Raw genomic sequence first — 27,491 nt, forward strand, 5'->3', positions numbered from 1 at the left:
GAACCCTCCTACACTGTTGGTGGGAATGCAAGCTGGTGCAGCCACTCTGGAAAACTGTATGGAGGTTCCTCAAGATGTTAAAAATAGAGCTACCCTACAACCCAGCAATTGCACTACTAGGTATTTACCCCTAAAGATATAAATGTAACGATCCGAAGAGGCATATCACCCCAATGTTTATAGCAGTGATGTCCGCAATAGCCAAACTATGGAAAGAACCGAGATGTCCATTGAAAAATAAATGGATAAAGAAGATGTGGTATATATATACAATGGAATATTATGCAGCCATCGGAAAGGATGAATACCTACAATTTACATAGACGTGGATGGAACTGGAAGGTATTATGCTGAGCTAAATAAATCAATCAGAGAAACAATTATCATACAGTTTCACTCATATGTGGAATATAAGAAATGGCACAGAGGATCATAGGGGAAGGGAGAGAAAACAGAATGGAAAGAAATCAGAGAGGGAGACAAACCATGAGAGACTCTTAACTATAGGAAACAAACTGAGGGTTGCTGGAGGGGAGGTGGGGGGGAATGGGGTAATTGGGTGATGGGCATTAAGGAGGGCACATGATGTGATGAGCACTGGGTGTTATATGCAACTGATGAATTATTGAACTTGACATCTGAAACTAATGATGTACTATGTGCTGGCTAATTGAATTTAAAATAAATTTTAAAAAACCACTAGAAGGGAATGGGTGGCTCAGTCGGTGGGGCCTCTGACTCTTGATCTCAGGGTTGTGAGTTTGAACCCCATGTTGGGCATGGAGTCTACTTAAAACAAACAAACAAACAAAACACTGAAAACATACTTCCTCCCACTGTCTTTGGTCACTTTGATAACTTCTCTTGGTCAGGTCAAACTCCCCATTCTTGGGGTAGCTCTTGACTTTCATGACATTTCCAACAGCAAATACTTCAGACTCAGATATTAGGTATTGACCATTTAATAATGAAAATGCTTATTCTTCAGGGAGGTAGGATAAGGCAGGATGTTTGTTTTGGTTTTTTTTTTTTTTTTTTCTTTCCAATATGAGTCTTTGGCAGGGCCTCTGGCAGGCAACAAAATGTTATTTGAGACATTAGAGAAAAGACTTAGGAACTGAGTGTTCCTAGGCTTATCAAGTGGATGGTTTGTACTAGACAGTCAAGAAAGAAGGATTTATTTTCAGAAAGGAAGTACATGCTATTAAGAGAGTTAATGGGATGAAAGTTTATTCTCTTGCCTTGTACCACCTGCTATTCCGAGGCTATTCTACTTGAAGAACATATTGTGAGAATCATTGTCGGCAGTTTCCATAGATGCAGTCTCAGTGTTTGCTGGTAAGTTACAACAACCACTCCCAAACCATTAAAACAGGTCTGAACCTATCCTGTTTGGTAAGTAGCTGATATTTCACAAAACAAAAGTGAGAAAAGTAAATGCAAATGGAGCCCAAGATTTCAACCCATGACTGTATTGACTGGGCATAGAATAGGAAATACGGGGGCACCTGAGGGGCTCAGTCAGTTAAGCCTCTGCCTTCAGCTCAGGTCATGATTCCAGAGTCCTGGGATCAAGCCCGCATCAAGTTCCTTGCTCAGCAGGGAGTCTGCTTCTCCTTTGGCTCCTCTCCCCCCGTTTGTGCTCTCTTTCTCTCTCTCGCTCTATCTCAAATAAATAAAATCTTAAAAAAAAAAAAAGAATAGGAAATACACTGGTGTCTACAGAGTTGGGTTTTTAATCTCAATATCCAGAAACTCTCAAAATCTTCTGAGTGGAGAAAATCAATTGTGAATATACCCTACTATGTCTACCAAAGCCCGAGAATTCAGGGATAAGAAACACTGGCTTTCATTTCCCTAAAAAGGTAAAAGACAAAGGTTATTTACTACATACCTTGAAAAAATTTTTAGATGACCATATTTTGACAACCAAAGCAGCTATAATTCTATAATCTCACTGTATCAAAGAAATATGTAGGATATTTTATGAATTTATCATTTCATTTAGAAGACTTTTGTTTTTTGGCATTTAAAGAACACCTTAGGGGGCACCTGGGCAGCTCAGGTAGTTAAGCGTCTGCCTTCGGCTCAGGTCATGATCTCCAGGTCCTGGGATCGAGCCCCTCATCAGGCTCCCAGCTCAGCGGGAGTCTGCTTCTCCCTCTCCCTCTGCCTCTCCCCCTGCTTGTGCTCTCTCTCTCTCTCTTTTAAATGAATAAATAAAAAATCTTAAAAAAAAAAAAGAACACTTTAGGGGTGGTTGGTTGGCTCAGTGGGTAGAGCATGAAACGCTTGATCATGAGGTCGTGAGTTCAAGCCCCACGTTGGGCATGGAGCCTACTTGAGAAAGAAAGAAAGAAAGAAAGAAAGAGAGAGAGAGAGAAAGAACACCTTAAAGAGGGACCATATATCTCTTCCATATGCATCTCGTGAATACCTTTTAATCCTTTTGTTATTGAAAAAAGTGGCATTGTGAAATTAAAATGGGTAGATTTTTCAGCAATAAACACAATACAGATAAATGTCTTTGGAAGGTAAAAATCTTTATTAAGTTAAATGAATTTTAAAAGTTATGAATTAAGTGTAGCGGCACCTGCGTGTCTCAGTCAGTTGATCATCCGACTCTTGATTTCAGCTTAGGTCTTGATCTCAGGGTCATGAGTTCAAGCCCTGCATTGGGCTCCACACTGGGCATGGAGTCAACTTAAAAAAAAAAGTTATGGACTAAGTGTTCAAATAAACTTTTACCTAATTATCTTTCCATTTATCTGATCAATAGCATTCTTTTTAAAGATTTTATTTATTTATTTGTCATAGAGAGAGAGAGCACAAGCAGGGGTAGCGGCAGGCAGAGGGAGAAGCAGGCTCCCCACTGAGCAAGGAGCCCGATGCAGGACTCAATCCCAGGATCCCAGGATCATGACCTGAGCTAAAGGCAGATGCTTAACCGACCGAGCCACCCGGGGTATTCCTCGATAGCATTTTTAGAACATCATGTTGCCATTGTTTAAATGCTAAGCTTTGATTCACATTTAATACAAATAGCTCTCCTTCAAGCAGCTGAGACTGGAAATGGAAGGACATTTTCCCCAAATAATCAAGTCGTGTAGAATCTTTAAGCCCAAAAGAAAGATTTCTGTAGGTGAAAAGATTTCTGTAGGTGAAAAGATTTCTGTAAATGAAAAGATTTCATTTAGTTCAGCATAACTTCTACTTGACTTGGGAAATTTGTAGAATTTATCTCTGTATTTGTGATTTCTGCATCCCCTTTTACAGAATTTTTTTTTTTTTTTTTTTTAGAAAGATCACCAAACCCACATTTTCACAACATCCCTGGTGCGTTGTAAATATTACTGTCGCAGCTTACTAGCTGTGGAAATAGCCTAAGAAGTTCAGGGATTTATCAAAGGTCTTGGCAAATGTGTTGTGGGAAAAGGTAAATGAAATTGGAACCAAAGATATTGGATATAGTATTGATGTTTGTTATTTACCTTCTGTGTAAATATTTTCCCCGCTTGTGGTTTGCTTTCGTGAGTCATTATGTAAAAGCAACCACACAAGGGCCGGGTGTGGATTATCAGCTGGCTTCTGTGGGTGGGGGCTGTGGGACAACCAGATCTGGTGGGGGAGACCAGTGGTACAGTTGTGAGAGAATTCACCCAAAGCAGAACAAAGGAGAAAAGATAGAAGTTTACTGAATACACTGCAAGGGAGGAGGGGCGGGGCGGGACAGCCAAGGAGAGGCCAGAAGGCGGGGTGGGGGTGGGGGGCTGTAGTTAAGGGGTAAGGTGAGGAGATATGAAAACATATGGAAGTTTCCTTTTTTGGTACCTGTGCCCAGTTGTAAGTAGCCCATTGGTCAGCTAGGGCGTATGGATGTTTTGAGGTGGGTTGCCTAATGGGCCTGATTGTATTCAGTCTGGTGGCCACTGTGGAACCTTCTACCTCACTCAGGTCTCCATTGCTCAAGGCTGTTGCCTAAAAGCGGCCTCTACAGGGGAGGCAAATTAAACCCAGGATTGCAGCACCAGGTCATGTGTTGTGAAGAGTGCTTTTGTTCAAGAGGCAACCCTATGATTTTAGGTGTCCATGTCATGTTTTGATGACTCATATTGGCATCACCTTGAAGTCTAGTTAGTGCCCCACCATCTGGAGCTCCTGACAATACATGATGTAACCCAGGTTACATCAGGTGAGAGACGAATCACAGACACGAAAGGCCTACGAAATGACATATTCCCTGAATATTATTCCACTGTGGCTAGCCTGCGGTGAGCCTCACTACTCAAAGCCTTGCAACTCAGAGTACTTGCTTACTCAAAGAGATTGATAGCATCAGCCACCCCCATCCTACCCTCCCAGTGTGTTAGAAATTCAGACAGGCCCCAGACCGCTGAATCAGAATCTGCACTTTAACAAGGTCCTTGGTGATTCAAGGGTAAGTTAGAGTTTGAGAGGCACTGATCTAGGTCCTAGATTCTAGGGCATCCCATTATTGTATTTGAGTTCCATGAATTATCCAAAAGACCCAAGACACCTCTCTCCCTCTTCCTTCTACCCATTTCTCTTCTGTTCCTTTCTCTCTTCCTCCTTCTCCTTCTTAGCCTCTTTCTCTCTCTCTCTCTCTCTTCCTCCCTGCCTCCCTCTCTTCTTTTTCTCCTCTCTCCCCCTCTAGGATATATGCTAGGAAAATAGAGACCTTTAACTCACGCATTTTTATGCGTATTTGCAAAGCCAAATAACTCTGCCTACATGGAGCATAAATCTGTAAAGGAGCTGGAAGGGGGGCATGGAAAGGTGGTAGAGATCATTCTCTCCACCGAGTTGGAGCAGAGTGAGGAGGAGAGATGCAGGTGGACGTGGGAAGGTGTGAGTTTTGCCTCCCTCCTCTGCTAGCCTGAAGTCAGTCACTGAAATCTCATCACTTACTGAAGTTACTGAACAAGAGGCATCAGGACTCTGCCCCTTGTTTTCTTTTGTTACCATTTTATTTTGAAGTAATTTCAAACATAAAGAAAATTGCAAAAATAATGCAACGGACTTCTGTATATCCTTTATCCAGATTTGCCTTTTTTTTTTAAGCGCTACCCCTCCCCTCAACATGGGGCTTGAACTCACAACCTCAAGATTAAGAGTTGCATGCTCTACCGACTGAGCCAGCCAGGTACCCCCAGATTCACCATTTTTAATATTTTACAATATTTGCTAGCTCTCTCTCTTTCTCTTCGTACACACACACACACACACACGTGCGCGCGCGCGCGCGTACGGATTACCTCAAGAGGCTGTATCTATTATGCCCCTTACTCCCATCCCCCCCTTTTTTCTGTAGGGTTGGTAAGGATCATACCATATTTTCTCAAACTTGTGATTTGAGTTTTATGATTTTGGAGATTTTTTTTTAAAGATTTTATTTATTTATTGGACAGAGAGAGACATAGCGAGAGCAGGAACAGAAGCAGGGGGAGTGGGAGAGGGAGAAGCAGGCCTCCATCTGAGCAGGGAGCCCAACGCGGGACTCGATCCCAGCACCCTGGGATCATGACCTGAGCCGAAGGCAGACGCTTAATGACTGAGCCACCCAGGCGCCCAATTTTGGAGATTATTTATACTGATTGCTTAACAAGAAAAAAGAAATCCAAAATTCGAAATGTTAAAAAGCTTGCCTTGTCCATGAATTCCACTCTTAGAGTTAATTAGGGTTTTGTTTAGTTTTTCCTCTATGCCTGCTTAAATAGTCCATCATCCTTGAGAACAAATAGGCACATTTAAGCTATCTTTCCAATCATTCAAAATCATGTAATTTTTTTTTTTTTTTGATCTGTCTGTAGGGAGAACTGACAAGGCCTAACCACCTTTTGGGTTTGAGTACGTGCAGAGATTTTTTTTTTTCGAGCTTTATTGAAATAACTGACACACAACCTTGTGTACATTTAAGGTGTACAACTTGTTGGTTTGATATATTTCTATATTAAAAAATGATTGTCGCCATAGCATTAGCTATCGCATCTCCATCCCATCACATAATTACCATTTCCATGGTAAGATCTACTCTTAGCCACTTTCAAATACACAATACAGTATTGTTCACTTTAATCACCCTGCTGTACATTAGGTCCCCATGTACATTAGATCTTATAACTGAAAGTTTGCTCCCTTTGACTAATAGCTCCCCATTTCCCACATCCCTCAGCCCCTGGGAACCACCACTCTATTCTGTTTCTCTACTCCTAATACGTTAGTGTATATTTCCTAAAAACAAGAATATTCTCTTATGAAATCACAGAAATTTAACATTGATAAAATACTATTACCTAATCTACAGTCCATATTCCAGTTTTATCAATTGTCCCCAAATGTCCTGTACAGGAAATTTTTTTCTGAAACAGGATCCAGCCCAGGTGCTTGTTATATTTGATGGTCATATCTCTGTAATTTCTTTTCATTTGGAACATTTCCTCAGCTTTTGTCTGCTAAAGACAAAGAAAGACGAGGTGACATTCTGGAACAGTAGAGACCAATCATGAGACTTTTTCATTATTAGGTTCAGATTATACATTTTAGGCTTGAATACCGCACAGGCTATTCTGCCTTTCTGCCTGTGGTTTTTTTCTAAACTACAACTCGGTGAGGTTCAGCAAGCTCACGCAAGAAATGTTTTTACAGGATTGAGACCAAGGACTCGGTATAAAAATTTCAGATTCTCCATCCCATTACTCCTTCCCCTGTAGGCTAAAATATTTTCCATACCCTGGTTGAAACAGCCAAAAAGTTCTGTGCAGTAGTGGAAATAGTCCGCCTTTTAGGTAAGGGCGTGGATTCGGGAAATGCGGGAATCGGCGGGGAAGCGGGGGGCGGCCAGGCTCTCAACAGACATGACTCAGCAGGAGGCCCGCCACTGGCCTCTTGGGTGGTGTCTTGGGGAAAGGAATATGAAAATTCATCAGAAAGCGTAGGCCCTGGTATTAGGTAATATTCTTCTGGCTACTAATAACAAAAAACTGATTCTCCTTATCTTGTAAGAAAGCGAATATATTGGAATATACTAGTTGGAATATACTAGAGTCTCACTACTCAAAAGTGTGGTCCCTGGACCAATAGCATTAGCATCACCCGGGAGCTTGTCAGAACTGTGGAGTCTTGGAGTGCCTGGCTAGCTCAGTCGGTAGAGCATGTGACTCTTGATCTCAAGGTTGTGAGTTCAAGCCCCACCTTGAGTGTGGAGCCTACTTAAAAAAATAATAATAATAATAAAAAGTGCAGAACCTCAAGCCCCACCTTGGAACTAGTAAGTGGCAGTCTGCAGTTTAACAAGATATCCAGGTGATTCACCTACGTGTTAAAGTGAGAAGCACTGACATGGGGTGGGGCAGGAAACTCAAGATGCTGGCAATAGGTGCAAAGCAAGCCTTAAGATGCAAGAACCGGGGCAACCCTGGAGCTGTAGGAGCACACGACACTTCCTGTTAGAGTCCTCTGCTAAGGAGACTTAGCGCAAAGTCATGGAGATGAAAAGTACAGCACAGGGAATATAGTCAATAATACTGTAATAATAATGTACAGTGACCAATGGGGACTACACTTATTATGGTGGGCAGTAATATATAGAACTATCAAATCATTATGTTGTACACCTGAAACTAATATAACACTCTAGGTCAACTATACTTCAATAATAATTTTTTTAAGATTTTTTTTATTCATTTGAGAGAGTGAGCAAGTGCACGAGCAGCGGGGAGGGTCGGAGGGAGAGGGAGAAGCAGCAGACTCCCCGCTAAGCAAGGAGCCTGATGTGGGGCTCAATCCCAGGACCCCGGGATCATGACCTGAGCTGAAGCAGATGCTTAACCGACGGAGCCACCCAGGTGCCCCAATAATTTTTTTTAATTAAAAAAAATGAAAGAAGATTCAGCACAAGTGCTCCCCACCTCTAGTCTCCAAATTCAAAATTCCCAGTTCCTGGTGAAGTAGTTTCTGTTGGTGCCCTAACCGTGGCCCTCAGCCTGCCCTGAAGATCACCTGTGCACCATTCTCCTATATGTTTATGGCTTCCCACACCTTCTCTTTGTCCAGAGCTGTTCTCTGGCCACTGTCTCAAGCCAGTAGGTATACAAAGTTCATGCCCCCAGAAGTAGCCCTCTTAGAATAAGAGATGGATTTGGCATACGTGCCTCAGCCTCCTCACCCCTCAGCAGGATAGTGTGGTGTCTACACAGCCTCTCAAGCGTCCCAGGAGGACTGAGACCCGGTTGCCCGCAGTGGTCACTCCCTCTTGCACAGCATGCTGGGGTCCTGTTGTACTGGCCAAGAGCCATTTGTTAAATTTTCAGAACCTGTGCAAGCTCAGAGCCATTATTAAAATAAATTATATTAAAAACAAAGGTAAGTGGCACCTGCGTGGCTCAGTCAGTTAAGAGTCTGCCTTCAGCTCAGGTCATGATCTCAGGGTCCTGGGATCGAGCTCTGCCTTCGCTCCCCGCTCAGTGGGGAGTCTGCTTCTCCCACTCCCTCTTCCCCTTCCCTCACTCATGCTCTCTGTCTCTCTCAAGTGAATAAATAAAATCTTAAAAATAAAAATAATTTAAAAATTAAAAAAAAACAAAAACAAAGATAATACATACTCTAACTTGCTTCCTAATTGCTCTTAAGGCTATTTACACCTATTATATTTGCATGGTGGAAATGTTGTATAGTGAGGTACAATTGTGCATTTCATCACGGCTCAGCATTTAGTGATGTTATGTCGGTAGCTGAAGCATGGCCACGGTGGGAGTATTGATAACCATGGAAATTGGCAAATGCGATTTTTTTTTCCTGGAGAGTGAATTATTAAACATTTACCATCACACCATGGACTTACACATTCTTTAGTGGTTCTTCTCTGTTCCTTGTCCCCTTCCTCACTTCATAATACTTTCTGAGATCACCATGCAAATAAGTTACTTGCATACATATCTTTGTCTTTGAGTTTGCTTTTGGAGAAATGCATACTAAAACGATAGGAGAGAAAAATCTGATTTTTCCAAGCAGATACTGCTGCTCACTTCTGGATCAATTAGCGACAGCCAGGGAGGTTGCGTTTCTTAGCACAAAGCTGCCACCACGTATCTACCCTTAGAGAGTGCAGTTTCTAAGCAATGAGGAATTGCTGTGAGCCCCCTAGGCGCTGCAAGGGAGGCCTGACAGAACTCTCAGCCTGGTGAAAATTTATTTCTAAGGAGACATTAGGGGAAAAAGAAGCTGGTGTGGAATTCATTAGAGAAAGGAATTGAATCTCCTACTTAGAGGAGCTGGTGTGTATTAGGTGTGTGAAATTCCTGGGTTTCAGCATAGGTCAGTGATTATCAGACTTTAGAAATTTTAATCCAACAAAGTCAATTTTTTAAAAATTCTGGATCTAGACAAAGGATTGCCAACTTTTAATATTGACAAATAGAACATATAAAACATAAAATATATATAAAAACATATAAAATATCTGCCATTTACTAGCCGTGTGAACTTGACCTCGCTACGCTCCAGCTTCCACAGTACTAAATGGTAGTAACAATCTACCCGTGGTATAAGAAAAGGAAAACTATTATAAAACAAAACAAACAACTGTCATTTCAATTTTAATGGCTATTTTTAACCTTTAAAAAGTAGAATAAATAGTATTTATTACAGGGTATCTTTTTATGTGATAAATTTGGCTTCATGGAGAATTTATGACATTTCCTTTGTATTTCTCATTTCTCTTCTGGCTAGTGAATGTGTCTCCAAGGAATCATTACTCGTCCACACTGACTTTGGGGAAATCACTCTTCTGGGCAGAGTTCTAATGTTTTTACAGTATACAAAGAGATAATCTCTGAAGGGAACAAAAATAAAGAAAGAAATGAATGTTTTCATGGCAGGGATGCGGTGGAAATCACACCATCCATTTTTCAGAGACTCTTCTTTCTGCTTCCCTCTGTACATCTATTCTGCCTGTCTCTGCCTCTTCCAACTGCCTTCCCCTGTTGACTCATCTTGGACTTGCCCTGATTATTTACAACCTTCTGGCCTAAATACATAGCACTTACGGAGGACTTCCTTCTCAGTGTCTGTTACGGGATGAACTGTGACCCACAAAAAGACAAGCTCAAGTCAAACCCCCATCTCTGTGAATGTGACCTTACTTGGAAATAAGGGTCTTTGCAGACATAATCAAGTTAGGATGAGGTCATTAAGGTTGGCATGAATCCAATATGACTGGTGTCCTTAGAAAAAGAGAAGAAGAAACACAGAGACAGACACACAGGGGAAAGATGACATGAAGACAAACACACAAGGAGAATGCTATGTGAGGATGGAGGCAGAGGCTGGAGTGAGCGATCCATCTACAAGTCAAGGAATGCTGAGGATTGCTGGCAACACCAGAAACTAAGAGAAAAACGTGGAACAGATTCTCCTAGTGCCTTCAGAGACAGCATGTTTCTGCTGGCACCTTGATTTTGCTCTTCTGGCATTCAGAACTGTGACAATAAGTCTCTGATGTTTTTAGCCACTGACATTGTGGTACTTTGTTACAGGAGTCCTAGGAAACTATCACAGTATCCCAGCTAAAGTTTCTGAGAGAAGCTGCTCGGGTGTCTAACCCTGGTCCAATCAGAGGCCAGCTTTGCTTCCCAGCCTGAGCAACAACGAGTGGGGCAGTTTGACCTACACGTGTCATATAGGAAGGCTGGCAGTCTAGGACCCACTTGGAGAAAGGCCTGTGAGTGTGGCCAGTGGCTTGAAGACACAGACGGAGAAGCAGGACTCTTACTCTCTGTCTCCATTGGCTTGCAACTTGGCTTTCAGGAGGGGAAAATGAACCCCAAAGTTTCTCATTTCTGCAGCCATACTGAGAAACTCTCCATCTTTTATCATGGAGGAAACGGAAGCTTTCCAGGGTTGACTACCAATCGCTAAAATAATGTTGACCAATACTGCCTTATTTTGATAAAATATCTTAATTTCTCCATGCCAACCATTCTTGCAAGATATGGTTCCACGGGAGAAGAAACGTGGTCTGATTAATGAACTTACTTATTCCAAGGCACAAGTATGCCAAACAAAATGGGCTATTCATAAAAATATTAATCTGGGCCCTTTATGGCAGCAACAAGCAGGAGAGAGATTCAAAAGAAAAAAAAAAAAGCCCACATCAACACCCAAAGATATTGTAAGTGGTGTATTGTTTCTCTAATCAGATTGAAACAGCTGAAATGGGAAAAATCTTTTTCTGAGGCTTTTTTGCCATTCTTGAAATTCCTTCGACATTGCACTGGGAAAATAGACCTCAGGACATGCAGAGCCAAGTGATGAATCATTCTCCCTAAATAAAGAAATAAAACCTGAATTTGAGCCAAACCAGTAAATCCATTTTCTTTCAATCTAGGAGTCGTGATGTGCTGGTAAATATCCAACAACCAGCTCTCTAGAGGGAAAGGCTCTGATTTGCAGTGCTTTCTGGTTTCTGACTCCCACCGTGGCTCATTTCAAGTCACCAACCTAAAGAGAGTGAACTTGAGGTTGGGAAGAGGTGTGCACAACCCATTCACGAGCTAGCTCCTCCCTGCTATTGCTTGGGAGTTTATTTTACTAGGTTGTACTTGACATCTATAGAGAAATTTAAAAAAGATGTTTTCTTTAGACTGTTTCACATAAGAACTCCTTCACAGCCAACGTTCTTTTTTAATCTTTACACTTGATGAGGTCGAAGCAATCTTAGGTTTATAGGCTGTAAAATTGAATGCCTAAAAGGATGAGGTGTTTATAAAGCCAGGTAGCGGAGCTGAACTCAGCAAGTTATTTGAACTCGATGGACTTTGTTTCCTTTGCTGCAGAATGGGTTAATAAAACTATCCTAAGATGGTTGGGAGGGTTTAATAAAATAGTGCATGTAGGGTGCCTGGGTGGCTCAGTTGGTTAAGCGACTGCCTTTGGCTCAGGTCATGATCCTGGAGTCCCGGGATCAAGTCCCGCATCAGGCTCCCTGCTCAGCAGGGAGTCTGCTTCTCCCTCTGACCCTCCCCCCCCATGTGCTCTCTCTCCATCTCTCGTTCTCACTCTCTCAAATAAGTAAATAAAATCTTTAAAAAAATAAAATAAAATAGTGCATGTAAAATTCTTAGCACGTTGTCTGGTATGCAGTTCTTCCCTATTTCAAATGCAATAAATACTCATTGTAGAACATTAGAAAGTACCAAAAGGCAAAAAAAGAAGAAAATGTATTATTATTATTTTTTTAAGATTTTTATTTATTTATTTGACAGAGAGAGAGACAGCGAGAGAGGGAACACAAGCGGGGGGAGTTAGAGAGGGAGAAGCTGGCTTCCCGCCCAGCAGGGAGCCCGATCCGGGGCTCGATCCCAAGACCCTGGGATCATGACCTGAGGGGAAGGCAGACGCTTAACAGCTGAGCCACCCAGGCGCCCCAAAAGAAGAAAATTTAAAATATTAACTGCTAACAACGTTGGTGCAAAATTCTGGTTCTGGCTTAGTATGGCTCAGGAAGGGCAGGCTGAGCATATGAAACACTTTTTCAGTGATGAAGCATTTGAGCAATTGTTGAGTTCAATTCTGTTTGGATCATGATGGGAGCTTAGGTTGCATACCGATGTATGCAAATGACTTTTAAAAATAAATTAGAGCAGGAATAATAATGTCATTGTCACTCGAGTGTGCTATGATATTCTCTCTGGAGTGGGAGTCCTAAGAAAGGAGATGTAGCCAAGGCCCAGGGTCGGGATGCCCATGGGGACACATGGTGGCTGTAAATTATACCCCCCATGAACGTTGCAAGAGAGATGGGGAGAGAAAAGAGTCAGACAAATTCATAGTTAGGGAAAGCTAATGTGTTTCTTCCAAGGCCCGTCATTGATAATTGTTCCCCATGCTGTATGCTATGTTGCAAAGGACAGCAGGGCCTCTCCTCTGAGGGGTACGGCAGGGTTGTGTGTGCATCATGCTTACTATGGTGGACGAGGAGGGGGAGCTGCTGTTGGCATGCCAAGGATATGCTGTTTTCTGTAGATGGCACTTCTCTACCTGATTTGACTGAGGATTTTCAGTGGAAGCAAGAAGTGATACTTTTCTTTTGTTCCCCAAATTTTACATTCTCTTATTTTATTTTTGTTTCCTTTGTTACCATAATTCAGTATGGAGAAGATGTGCTTGTAGTTTAGAGCGCTTATATATGAAAAATCTTTCCTATCATTCTCAGGTACAATCAAAAAATTAACAGTTATTCACATCAAATCTTTAAAAAAACTGAGACTAATGCAAAAAAGCCACAATATCACATAGCCCCACTACCTTTTTGTGTATTTCTTCATCTTTTAAAAAGTATTATAGCAACATCCATCGCTATAAATATATACATAGATCAACATATACTTTTTTAAAAAGTGGGATCATATTATGCACTCTACCATTTGCTTTTTTTTTAACTTAAAAATAGACTGTGAACATCTTTCCAAGTGGGTAGGTACATGAGGAGTATTCACATTTTCAATGGCTGTGTATTTCATGTGTAAATAAATGAGCATCACTTATGTATCTGTTGCCACATTTCCCATTGTGGGGTGTTTACCTTGCTTTACTTTTTACTTTTGTTTTTTTTGTTTGTTTCTGGGTTTTCTTGGGGGGCGGGTTATTTTAGGCAATTTCAAGCTATGCTACATGAATATTCTTGGTATATCTTTATGGGCCTGTATTAGTATTTCTGTAAATATACATTTCTAGAAGTATAATTTCTGGGTTGAAAGCTATGCACACTTAAATTTTTCATAGCTGTGATTCAAATATTCTCCAAAAAAGTGTTATCAATGAATTCAATAAGGATTAACATCCCAGAGCACTCATTTCCTCATATCCTTCCAACAATGGGTGCTACAAACCCTTATCACAGAAACGGATTATGTTTCCGTGATTGCCTCCTTATCAAGGATTCTTAGAAACTGAAGTGGTTGAAGACCACAGAACTAGAGAAGGGGTGTAATTGCTCCTTGGGCTGCTAGGAGAAGTCTCTGGACCCAGAGTCAAAGGGGACTATCTTGGGGCCTGGGAGGAAGAGAGTCATGTTTGCCCTCAAACCTCAAAGACCAAAGCAGCACACACAGTGTAAGCCTGTGATGGCAATAGGGTGGCATAGTAAGATGACAGATCCCTTCATTTTGGCTCAGGGCATCTCTTGTACTGGAAACAGGATGGGGAGCTAATTTGTACCGGAAACAGGATGGAGAATAGTTTAGTGCTCAACCCTGTGCCAAATTTAAATAGTCCTGTGAGATTCAAGATTTGTGATTCTGAAATCCCTTTAAACTCTACTAAGGATTAGATGATCGTTTGAGTGGCTGAGTCTAATTACAAGATAGGGTGGGCTTTAAAAGTCAATCCTTTATTTCTTTGGGCAACAGAATTCATCAAGGCCATCTTAATAGGCATTGTTCTTGGCACTGGGACTTCAAAATAGAAATAAGATAAGGTTCATGACTTCAAGGAGTTTACAGTCTCCTTGGGGAGGGCAGAGGAGATTGAAAACCAGAAACCAATACCTTTCGTAGAGTTCAATCTGGGTGAGGGACATTTGCATATACAAATTTACCCACAGAAAGTTTTGTCACACCCACAAAGGAAGAACTAAGAAGAAGGGAGGAGGTTGTTTACAAGGAAATGCTTCCCGGATGAGCGGCAGATCACTTGATTGCTTCTTGGAGCTAATTTTACATTGGTTCAAGTGGGGGGGTTGGTGCGTGACCAGTGAAGAAGGGTCTTCTAAGAGATCTTCTCAAACTTTGTGTCCATGTGAATCCCCAGAGTTCTTGTTAAAATGCAGGTTTTGAATCGTCAGGTCTGGGGTAAGGCCCGAGATTCAGCATTTCTAACAAGCTCCCAGGGAATGTCAGTGCTGCTGGCTCAAGAACCACACCTTGAACCTTGAATGCCAAAGTTCTAGATTGAAGAGGCCCTGAATCCTTTAGAATGACTGGGAAGGAAAGAAGTGGCTTGGGTCAGAAACAAAGCTTGAGAGGTAGGTGGGAGCTAGCTAAAGAATAACTATCTAATGGTAGAGAGCCACTGGGATAATAAAAAGAGGAGGGATAAATTGGGGGAGGTGGTGGAATCTAATTCAGAGAAGCAGACGATGGAGAATAAATCTCCTACCTCCTCCCCTTTCTCCTTCTTAGTCATTTTCTTTTAAGAATTCTTCTCCTCTCCTTGTTTTCTTTCTCCTCCTCCTCCTTACCATCATCATCATCATCATCATCATCTTACATTTAGGCCATATAACTAGAGAATTACTTGATGCAAGCAAAGGGGAAGACTTCTAAAACTATAGATTCCTAATAATAAAGTTTATGACACAAACTTGGCCTATAGGACACAGACAACATATGCCAACAATATTTAAATAGAGGTGAGTAGATATCCTGGAGGAAATCTTGGTTTGGCTGAGTTTGGCATACAGTGAAATTAGCACTATTTTGAGGACAAAAAGAGATTTTTGGCTATTACAGGATTCTTAGGTCTCTGAATTCCTTAAAATTTCCAAGATGAGTTTTTATCTACAAAACGATTTTGGGTCATTTGCCTTACACAATGGGTGCCTGCTTTGGCCCTAATTCTATAATTTGAATGTTGAATGGGTGACTTGGCAGGGGCTTCTCTGGACTGCGATCTGATACCTAAGGAAAAGGCCCTGATTTTAATGACAAGTCTTCTCAGGCTCAGAGGCCATTTTCCTATGGAACTTTCCTGTCATAAACTCCCTACTGGGAACTTCTCTCCCCAGACTCAGTAAAATAAACATTTCTAAAGCCAAACAGTTGAATTTATCAACACTCATTTCTCTTGTTAGCTGGGTAAGAAAATAATTTGAGAGACAATTTCCATTTCTGATGGACTTTGGTTGACTACACACACTAGAATTTAGTCTTCTAATCATGCATCATAGATATAATGTCTGTATTAAATGAAGGAAGGCCACTGCATCAGATTTTAAAAACCCAGCCTAGTAGTTAGTTAGATCTTCAGAAAAAAAGATGCCCCCAAAGTTCAAACTGCCATCACTTTTTGTAGGTCCTTGGTGTTTTCTTCCTCTTCTTTAGGAAACTATTTTGATTATTTTAATTTTTGATGGCTCAGCATTTTTATGTGTAGTCACATTAATGGATTGCATGGTAAGGTGGATGAATCCCAAGCGGTTTGGATGATACTTACCCTCTCTCCATGCCCCTTGGGTTGGGACTTACAATTGCTTTTTTAGGAGGAAAATGCAATAAGGAACATAGCCACAGTATACACTTATTTTCATGGAAGGAAGACAAGGTTCTCTTTAGCCTAGCTGGACTAGGATAATCAGTTTGTTCTGTTGCCTTGGAATCCAAACTCGGATGCCTATCTGGGCCAGGAAGGACATGTGAAATGTATGATTAGGACAATGGATGAGTAACAGGGAGGGGTGGGGTCTATGCTGGACTAGGGTGTGTATTCAAAATTAAATTTAAAACAACACCACCACTACGTGAGCCGTATGTCCAGGGCTGTGGGTCGGAATGTCATCTAACTCAATGTCAGTGTTGATAGCTACAGCACCACTCTCATAAGATGAGGTGATGTGAGTGCAAGGGGAGGCCATACCATGGAACCCATAGCAGCTGAATCCCTGCTTCTCCAGGGGTTAGACACAACATGGCTTAGGATTTAATGTTGACAGCTAGAATTGACAAACTTGCTTTAATACTTTTTCCTGAAATTTTCAGTGATTTCTATAAGCATGTTTATATCCGCTCTGTGCCAAGCACTGTGCTGGGATGTGAAGATCAATAATACATAGTCCTTGCCCTTGAGAGCCTAATTATAGGAGGGCAAAGTAGAGATCTAACCGATAAAAGCAATCAAGTGTTAGTTCTCACTCTCATTTTTGTTTTATAGGAAAAATAACAATGGCATAGTGTAAGCCAACAAGTTGGGAGTACAACAAAGAGCAGAATCATTGCCTCTATCTCCCCCATCTAAATCATTCACATAATAAATGCACCACTATTGCCAAGAACCTCTGCCTTCCTGACTTCAATCTGGGCTCTCTGGCGTGCTGCCAGCTGGGAGGGAGCAGCTGGGATTTTGAGGCTGCTGTGTGGTAGTGGAGCTGTTAGAGTCCTTTTGTTCAGAGGAAGGATATGCCCAGAAAACAACAGCTCCTTCTGTGGACAGTCACCAATATTTTCACTAAAATGATAAAATGGTAGCCAGTCAACTGTTGAACAATTTGAGCAGTAAAGGGGATTCCCTTGGGGAATCCATTTTAACGCAGAATGCGCAAGACTGAGAGGCATTTGGAAAGACAAAAAATAATAAGTGGAAAAGGCTAACAACAAAATGGCTTAGCTCAGCATTTTCTGATATAACTTGTACTTCTTAATTTTACAACGTCTTGATTCCTAGAGTCCATAAGGCAGATGCCTTCCAGAGTTGTAATTATGTTTACGTTACACATGGTAATTTTTCTTCAGAGACTGTTTCATGATATTCAGTTTTACCAATGTATTGGTCATTTACAGATGGTATCCTACTACCCTAAATATGAAAATTTGAGCTGACACCTATACGGGGCTGGTTAGTGACCCACAATGGGGCCCACAGATGACTTACAGATGAAAAGTTACTTTAGTCAAAATCAAATTGAAGATGTCCCCAGTTATGAAAAATGGTTATTTATATACTCAAAATGTCAGAGATGGTGAAGGGGAGGATTCAAGTCTAGGTCTGGCCCCTAAATCTAGAGCTTTTCCATCAATATCATTACTGTAATCAAGCCAGTGTTTGTTCCTTGGTGGGTCACAGAAATTACACCAGGTGAGTTGCTGCACAAAGAAAAAAAACTTTATTTGCAGCAAATAAGGAGATGACATAGGACAGCTTCCAAAGTCATGACTCCCTGAGGATGGGTGAATGTGTACCTTACATTTAGGCTTAGGATGAATATTTAGATAGGGAAGCCTTGTCAGTGTGTATAGGGGCAGGCATAAGGTAGCGAATGCACTTCAAAGAAACATGCCTATACGTACATTGTATGTTCTGTAAATGAAGCTGAGACTCCTCCTTGGGCAGAGATTTTAGTATTATAATGAGGTAAAAGTAATGGTCCAGAGTCACTCCATGGTCCCTCTGCACAGGCTAAAGTAGGGGTTTAGCTCAAAGGGTCTGGGTGGTCTGGGCCAGGAGGTCTTGTTAAGGCAGTTGCTATCCCCTGAGGGGTGGTTTCAGGTTTCATTTGCCTGAGTTAAGAGGAAACTACAGTGAGTACAAGCAGGTAGGCAGTAAAGGTCAGATCTTGGATCCTGGCTGGTGATATTACCACCTTTAAAAAAATTAAGGTATAAAGTGAGATCATGCAGTGTTGATTTTAGACAAATGAGATAACATATTTCATTATGTAATCAAATAAGATGTTAATCTTTTGTAAAATTCAATACATATGGAGTCCTTCTGGAAATAATGAGTAAATTAAGCTCATTAACCATGTTTTTGAAAAATTATAACATTCCACAGAAGTGGCGGGGGGAAAGAGTATATTCTCTATATTCTATTTCAAGATTTCAATCAGAATGGGAAATATATGATGTAATCTAAATATATTGCACTATTAAAGAATTTCTAAGCAAGGTTTTGTAAAATGGCATCTCTAGGAGTACCTTCTTTTCCTGTGTGGGTCCAAGTTTCTCTGTTCTTATTATTCTTCCAATCATCTAATGCTACTGGTTTGTTTTAGATCTTGAAGAAGTGCCTCAACTTCCAGCCCACTGATGGCATCTTTCAAATATGTATAATTCTTCTATAATTTCAGTAGGACTTAGGGAAGGAACATGGATTGGATCCATCAACTCAAACTATGAACATCAGACAAATAAAGCTTGACTAAGTGGTGATCACAGGAAAATAAAAATCTATTATAAATATTTAAAGGAAGCAAACTCGAAGGGAAGAAATTCATCACTGAGATATGACTAACAACAGAGAAATGAAACTCCAAGCTATTAGGAAATGTACAACAGCAGACTTGAGCAGATAATGGTACATAATTGGGAGGAAATTTTAATTCTTTAAGAAATTTGGGATTAAAAGTGCCATCGAAAAACCAATGCATTCTGTGCCTAACACAAAGCATACACTTAATAATTATTTAGTAACTGAATGGGTGACATTGTCAGAAATGCCCTGGGATCTCATCCAAGCTGAAATATCAAGTGTGGTTGTGAGCACTTTGATTTATGAAACTAGAAACTCTTTCTAAAGCTAGAGTTTATCTAATACAAATGCTTTTTTGCTTTTTTTGTTTTTTTAAGATTTTATTTATTTGACAGAGAGAGACACAGCAAGAGAGGGAACACAAGCAGGGGAGTGGGAGAGGGAGAAGCAGGCTTCCCACAGAGCAGGGATCCCGATGCGGGGCTTGATCCCAGGACCCTGGGATCATGACCTGAGCTGAAGGCAGATGCTTAACGACTGAGCCACCCAGGCGCCCCACAAATGCTTTTTTTAGCAGGCCCATTCCAACCAATTTGCAACACTGAGCTATCTCTTACTGCAGGAGTTCTTAAACACCCACTGAAAAGGCGATTCTTTAATTTTTAGTATCTCACTTGATTTAAATGAAATATTGATAATGTAATTTTATGTTAGAAGTTAACCAGAAGTTAACTTTGACGCTGGGAAGTTACCAATTTAAGTTAGGTAAGTGGCAAATGCTGATTAATTTTTCTGGGACCTGCAAAAGAGAGAAAAACTTTGCTTTTTTTTGTTTTTGGTAGGGCTGATTTTTCACAAAATAAGAAAGGACATTTGCAGAGCGAGTCTGTCTTGCTTTGGGAAAAGCACCTTCAAACTTTAATTTGCATACAAATAACCTGGGGATCTTGTTAAATGCAAATTAGATTGGGCAGATCCGAAAAGGTCCTGGGAGTGCAATTTTGACAGCTCCCAGGTGATGCTGCGGGCCTTGTAAGATTTTGCGTAGCAAAGGTATAAACGCTCAAACACCTTAGGTCACTCAATTCTCGTCTTCAACTTTAAAGATTTGGTCCAAATGTGCTTGCTGTTTTGTAACGAAACAAAGTTTCCAGAAAACACTAGGCCTGCTAATTTCCTTCACTTTTGAATGGCAAAAAATGCATTTCAGAACTGAAGCTCCGGCCTCCACGACTGGTCGTCCTAAGGTGGCTTTGGGGACCAAGGAATGCGCCTAAGACCCCAGTCCGGATGTCGGCCCTGCACCTAGCTGGGCTCCTGGTCTGCGGAAAACACTCACAGGATGGGGGGACCCCGGGGATACCCCGGCGCCCCCGGTCGCCGACGATAGCCCTTTCCAGGAACGCGCGGGCCCGTCCCCCGCGCGCGGCCGCCGATTGGCCAGGAGGGCGCCGGCGTGACGTCAAGCCCCGCCCCATCGCCCCTCAGGCCCCGCCCCGCGGGGCGGCCTGGTGGTTTGGTCTGGAGCAGCTGAAACCGGTTTGAGCGGAGCCGCTTCCTGCCGCTCGGCGCCGCCGCGGGCTGCCTGGGGGAGCGCTGGCGAGGCGCTGACGGCGGGCGCCCGGCTTCTCGGCCCGCGGCCCTCGCTCTCGAGCGCAGCGGCGGCGGCGGCGGCGACGGCGGCGACGGCGCGGACCCGCGGAGCAGGCAGGTGAGGCGGGCCGCCAGGCCTGGCCCGGCGCTCGGTGCGGAGGCCGCGGCGGCAGCTCACGTGGCGACCAAGCTGTCAGGGCGGCCCGGCTGGGGATGCGGCGGGGCGAGGGGTGGGCAGGGGGCCCCGGCCCCGGCGGGCACTGTCCCCCGGGGAAGCACTGGCCTGGACGTTCGCGCCGGTACGTCGGTGGGCAGCCTCTATGTATTTCGACTTTTATTGTTTGCTCCCACGATTCCGCTGGGCTGCCTGGTGCTTAGTTCCCCTCTGAAAAATTTGTACAGTATTTTCCCTGCCAGAATTCATAGAGCCTAAGACCACCACGAGTATACGAACTTAAGGAACGAAGAAACAAAAATTGCCACTGAAATCCGTTTGTGCACCCCTAACCCGCAGCATGCCCCTCGCTCACCACTACTCGATCCGTCTATGCGTAATTCGTAGTGTTTTGGCAACTGCTTATTCTCTGAAATTGCCTAACCACATAGTCGAAGGCATGCTTGTATAATCCAGTTATTCCAAAAAACCGAAGTGCCTTCTTATCCTAAGGAGAGGTCCCAGGAATAGACATCTTTGCTCTCCGTGCAATTTTGGGAAAGCTGCACCTTCTCTCCAAAACTGCTCTTGGCCCCAAGCTCTTCAGATTGCCTTCATGACCTCTGGGGGAAATCCTCGATCAGTTAGGGGCTTCATCAGCCCCCTCTCACCCCGCTGCCCCGTCATAAAGGAAATCGTTCATGAATTCAGTCATGAATTGCAGAGAATTCTTTCATTTTGAAGCAGCTGTGGAGTCCGATATAGTGCCGACATAGAAAAAGATTGAACCGAGCAGGATGTTTAGACCTGATGATGTTTTCTTCATACTCTTCTGTGGCCCTCCCTGTTCGCGCCTAGTAACTACCCCCCTTCTCTACCTCTTCATGTTTCTCCCTCTTGCTACATTTCTGACAGTTGTGACTTAGCTAAGAAGTAAATACAAGCTATCTGTCCTTTTTTCAACTCCTGATGGTCTGGATACAGATGATTCAGGATAAAGCAAACAGGTAAAACTGCACATGGCCTAATCTGTTCTGGACTTGAGAACTAGGGAGAACCAATATTCTACACAAAATAAGACTTAGGAAAGTTCTGTTGGGAAAAATAATGACCACAAAAGAAATCTCACAGTGGCAGAGTAAAATTTGGTACTTACAAAAAGTAGGTTGATGAATCAAATCCTGGTATGTAATCTAACCAGGGAAAGCATATGAACTATACATGAAATAATATCAAGACAAAGTGAAATGGAAAACATTTGGAAAACTTTTACTGCATTGCTTAGAAAGTTGAACCAGCAATAAACCTGGCTTAGTGAAATCTCCAGAAATGCTTTCTTTATGAAAATCCATTCATGTCTGCATACATTTGTTTAAAATATTGGCTCAAGTATAGTGGGGTCAGACTACTGGGGTCATAATGACCCTCCCAAAGGATTAACAGAAATTAACTTAGGAAAACATAGGCATTTCATATATTCCTTATGGCCAGTTATGAGGACCAAAGCTGCTGGAGTCTAGGAAAGAGTAAGACTTGGAAAAGGCTTTTTTCTTTGAAAAAATTTGAAGGAAGACAGAGATGTTCTTTTTGGCCAGAAAAACACATTTTAACTAAAAATATCTGTGATTTCAATATAGCTGTAAACTAAATGTTCCTGTACCTTGGTTTGCTTAAATACCCCTTTTGTTCTCCAAGCTGGTAGACCAGTAAGGTCTACCTATGTGTTGGGATAGTTTCTTTGACCAAAAAAATAGAGTAAAATTTATTTTGGCAGGTAGTGTAAACTCTGAAATATTTCTTGAATGTAAATTACAATGTCATACTTTACTAATTGCTTAAGTCTTTAAAAAAGTGTTAAAATACAGTTAGGTGCTACTCAAAATCTCAGATGAGAATACTGTTTGATATTTATCTTCAAAAAGCACAAAATGGAAGTTATATATAAAACAAATTGAGTTGAGGGGCGCCTGGGTGGCTCAGATGGTTAAGCGTCTGCCTTCGGCCCAGGTCATGATCCCAGGGTCCTGGGATCAAGCCCCGCATCGGGCTCCCTGCTCAGCGGGAAGCCTGCTTCTACCTCTCCCTCTGCCTGCTGCTTCCCATGCTTGTACACTCTTTCTGTCAAAAATAAATAAAATCTTTAAAAAAACAAACAAATTGAGTTGGTTAAATTACATTTATAGTCAGCTCATGTACATGAAAATGACTAGATTTTTTTCACCTTACTCTTGTGTATATCTGGAAGACCTCCCCTGTCCAAGTTGGGATTTTTTTTTTTTTTTGCTTATTTGGAAGAGGAAGTGTTGGTGGGTGTGTAAATTTTGCATTCCGCAACAGTACAGTATTTTACTTTGTCACTACTGTTTTGGTGGTAGCTGGGTGCCAAAATTGTGCGCGCCAATCCTGCACCAGAATTTTGGCCTCTGTCCACGATCAAGTAAACTGATGTAGGAGCAGCTCCCCAGGCTTTTATTTGGTATGGTATTAAATTGTGGAGGGGGAAGAGAGGAAATTAAATCACACTATAGGACTTTTGGCAATCCAAGCGAAAAATGATGCTTTGTTGACATCCAGGGAGGTTTTGGGGGGGGGTATGTTTGTGCTTGTGTATGTGGTTTTGTACAGTACATTTACTGCAGCTATTACTGTAACTGTTACCAAGTTACTATAGGCACTTTTACAAGCAACCTTAAGAATGAAAGTCAATTTTAATAATCAATTGAATTTATGTAAGTTTCCCATTTAATGCAGTAGAAATTTAGAGGTAATTTTGTGCCAGTTGTTGATTTTAATACGTAGGAATAATTACATTTGATTTCCCTAAAATTGGCTAAAATAGATATTTAGAATTGATCAGAAAATAGTTGAGTAGCAACTATGTAATTATGTAGATGAGATTATGTAGTCCTTTGTTGAAAACTGACAGTAAATACTGGGTGAAAGTAGAAGTTGTAGGTTGAGATTAAGGTTGGTTATGCACCAGTTTTGCTGGATGATGGGGCTTTTTGCTGTGTATCAAAATTCAGTTACATAAAAGCCAAGCTCTTTTGCTAGTCTTGAGGTTTCTTTATATGACATAAATTAAATGTAAGAGTGTGGTGTTTAAGTGAACTATTTAATTATTAGAAAAGGAAATATTCCTATTCTAGAGTTAGTACTCTGATTCTTATCAGATGTCATATTAAAGGAGAGTTAATAAGATACTTGGATAATGATTGCTTAATGAGGGGGTTAACAGTCTACAGCTATTTTTAGTTTTAGAACATTCTTTGGCAGTGCTAGAACTGAATGTATATGCTTTAAATAGATTGTGTTTGTTCTGAGACACAAATTATTTTGATCAAGGACAGGATTTTCTCTAGTGCACGGTCTTGGGTTTTCTAACTGAAATGGTAGAGTTATCAAATAGGGAATTCTGTGTGAAGGTGATATGAAACCACATTGACTGGTGGTCTTGCTTAATACGAATATTCAGTATTTACATTTTATCATTGGTGTAAGTGGGATGATAGTTTGTAGCCAACAGTGAGTCTGGAATTTTGACCCTCATAGCAGCCCCCTGTGGATCAGGTTTCTCAGCCTCAGCCCTATTGTTATTTGGAGCTGGACAGTTATTTGTGGAGAGCTCTTCTGTGCATTGCATGGTGTTTAACAGCACTTTGGCCTCTATCCACTGGCTGCCAGCAGTATCACTCCCAGTTGCGACAACCAAAAATGTCTCCTGACATTGCCAAATATCCCTTGGAGGGCAGAATTGTCCCCAGTGAGAACTGCTTGCTATAGATCTACCTTAGCTTGGAAGTGTAGTTACCTGAGCAGCAGTGTTCATTGAATGGTCATTGCAGAGTTGGGTATACGTTCATGGGGTGGGAAAAGGAGCAAAGGGAAAATAGAATGAATAGCTATGAAAATTACTTTTATGATTTTTAAAATAATGTATAAATACAAATAACCTTTATGCTGGTAAACTAATGAAATGATACAGAGTAAAGACATTGGAATTATTTTAGGAATACTGGTGAATTGGGGCACAAAATTTTGGGGAGGTTTTGGAGAAGTTATATAAAATGATCTGCCCTTGTGTAGAGTATGTGTTCTATATATAAGTTATATAGCCTCCTTTAGAATTGATACTGTATACATTTTTTAAAAAATCTGTTATCTTTCCTCAGGTACTTAAATTAGGGGGTGGTAAATCAGATTGGTTTGGCTGGGAAAAACAACCAAGAAATGAAAAATCAGCTAGAGAGAAAATGTGGATAGGACATCAGGATTAAGGGTTTAGATTTCTGTAAGTAATCGAAGTAATTCCTGGTCAGGGACATGAGGAAGAATATTTTAACTGACATAAAATGTATTATTGGGAAGACAGAATCCAAAACACGGGTTAGAATGCTTAGGATTTTGAATGAAGTTCAGACTGTAGAAAGAAAGGCATGTATGTAGGATCAATTAGAATCAACAGGGTTTGGTAATAGATCGCAGAGTTGAGACTTTAAATTTGAGTCTACAGAACTAGAGTAATAACAGTCCAGAGAAAATCTGAAAAGAGTGGTTTATGGGGGAGGGTTGTGTTTTTTTTTTTAAGTTTTTAGTTACATTACTTAGAAGCAGAATCTGCATCTTGTTGCAGAACATAACTAGTTTGTTTCAGTGAATGGTACTGAAGTTCTTCAGTTGTTCCCTTGTTATTAAAGTTGAAACCTTATTGAAGTAGAAATTCTCTCTTGAGCCAAGTTTTTTTCTATCTCTAGTGGTTTTTTGTTTTTGTTTTGCTTTTTTTCCTCCATCAGAACATGAGCCTGGTCGGGAAAGATAGGTTGATTTCAGAACAGCTGCTTATCAGAAGAGAAAGTTTGTAACGAGAATCTTGAATCCTTAAAAAAAAAAAAAAAATGTTTGGACACTTGTTTTGCAATTTTTCTGGTCCCTACACACAGAATAGGTTTTAACGTTATGCCTTAAAAATTGCTAGGTACTTCCTAAATAATTCATCCTTTATAAGTTTTCTGAAATCTTTTGTTCACAGTTTTGATTTATTTATTTTTGGTTTTTGTTTTGTTTTTTAATTTGTTTCTAGGTGGTAGCTATCTAGAGCTAGGATTTTTATATATTTTAAGTGACATCTTCTCTTTTTCTTCCTAGCTCAACATTGTAAAATAAATCCATCAGAATGACACCTTCTCAGGTTACTTTTGAAATAAGAGGAACTCTTTTACCAGGTATTGTAAAATTTTACTTTAAAACAAAATTTTACATGAGTATTTTTCTTATCTTGATTTTCTTAAATATGCAGTTTGTTATTACAGTAGGACTAATTTTTAGATGAAACTATTGTTAGGACTTACCTGATTTTTCAGAAATGTGCTTGGAGTATAGTATACTTAAGGGGGCGCCTGGGTGTCTCAGTCGTTAAGCGTCGGCCTTTGGCTCAGGTCATGAACCCAGGGTCCTGGGATCGAGCCCCACATCGGGCTCCCTGCTCAGCGGGAAGCCTGCTTCTCCCTCTCCCACTCCCCCTGCTTGTGTTCCCTCTCTCGCTGTGTCTCTCTCTCTCTGTCAAATAAATAAAATCTTAAAAAACAAAAAAAGAAAAGAAAAAAACCATACCTCCCCAAATAGTAAATGTTTTAGTCTCATATTTTCCAAGAAAGCTGTGAATTTACTTAATTTTGCACAGGACGAAGATAGTTGGACTAACCATGAAAATGAGGGAAATTTTGCTAGTGCAAGAAGTTGGTGAACTATTTGGTTAAGATAACTTTGTTCTCTATTTGTAAATTTTTTGGCTTATTGTATGTTTGCTGTTTACTAAAGCAGTGTGAAGTAATTTTAGGATAAATAGCATATCAAAATAGTATCACGCCTAGGGTATGTATCTCCTTATTTAATATACTCACTATACTGGCCAGTTCCTCAAATCTGTTACATTCTTTCCCTCTTTTGGGCCTTTCACAAATGGTTTCCTCTGTCTAGATCTGTGGCCTCCCTTCTCCCCTTTAACTCTCCTTAATGCCAACCCCACATTTAGCTAGGTTAGGATCCCTGTGAAATTCAGGGTTCCAGGACTTTTTGTAGTACCTTACAGATTTTATGGAATTATTTGAGTAATTTTGTTTATGGATAGATTGTAAGCTCTGTGAAAATGTGACTTTGTCTTGTCATGCTGAGTGCATGCACCTAACACAGTACCTGGCTCAGAATAGGGGTAAATATGTGTTCAAAGAATGAATAAATGATTCACTCTATATATTCAGCATCTTTGGTCTAGCAGCCATCAGAGTGATGTAGGAAAGATGTCATTTCGGTTCAAAGCCATTGGCCAAGAAAGAATTCTTGAGACGTCTTTGGTGCCAACAGGTGGTTTTATGAAAGCACAGAGACAGGACCCGTGGGCAGAAAAGAGCTGCACCAGGGTCACAAGGAGCGGCCCGCGACATACTTAGAAGCTGGGAGGGGGTTAGGGATAGCGTAAGTCTCTGAGGAATTTTGGAAGCAAGGTTTCCAGGACCTTGAGGGGGCTAGCTGTTGTTGGGAAAAGGTAATTTATTACTGCCTAATAAAACCTGAGTCATGAGACCCTTCAGATGTATATCGGTGGGCCATATGCTTGGGGGATGATTGCCAACACGTATCTTGGGGGGGTTTAGAGGTAAAGGAAGTTTCCAAAGGAATTTTTATATGTTAAAGTAGACTTCAGGATTGGGGGGGGCATCAGACTAGAATTGTCTTTTGCCCTTAGCAAAGTATTAACATCGAGGCAGTT

At 41.2% G+C, this 27,491-nt stretch overlaps 1 protein-coding gene across 6 annotated transcripts in view; it reads left to right on the forward strand.

Moving 5' to 3' along the window:
• Positions 1–20,513: 20,513 nt before the first annotated feature.
• GPCPD1 (glycerophosphocholine phosphodiesterase 1) overlaps positions 20,514–27,491 on the forward strand; it is a 53,848-nt gene continuing 46,870 nt past the window's right edge. For 2 of the 6 annotated variants that reach the window (XM_027621096.2, XM_027621098.2), the window contains exons 1-2: positions 20,514–20,689; positions 25,871–25,947. In XM_027621096.2, coding sequence (XP_027476897.1) covers positions 25,899–25,947 — 49 coding nt within the window. In that variant the 5' untranslated portion in view covers positions 20,514–20,689; positions 25,871–25,898. Of the gene's footprint in view, positions 20,690–23,142; positions 23,202–25,870; positions 25,948–27,491 lie in introns of those variants that run through there. The other 4 variants (XR_003524538.2, XM_027621093.2, XM_027621095.2 and 1 more) reach the window with 3 other exon arrangements.

The sequence above is a fragment of the Zalophus californianus genome, chromosome 8 (genome assembly GCF_009762305.2).
Source record: "Zalophus californianus isolate mZalCal1 chromosome 8, mZalCal1.pri.v2, whole genome shotgun sequence".
Taxonomy (NCBI): Eukaryota; Metazoa; Chordata; class Mammalia; order Carnivora; family Otariidae; genus Zalophus; species Zalophus californianus.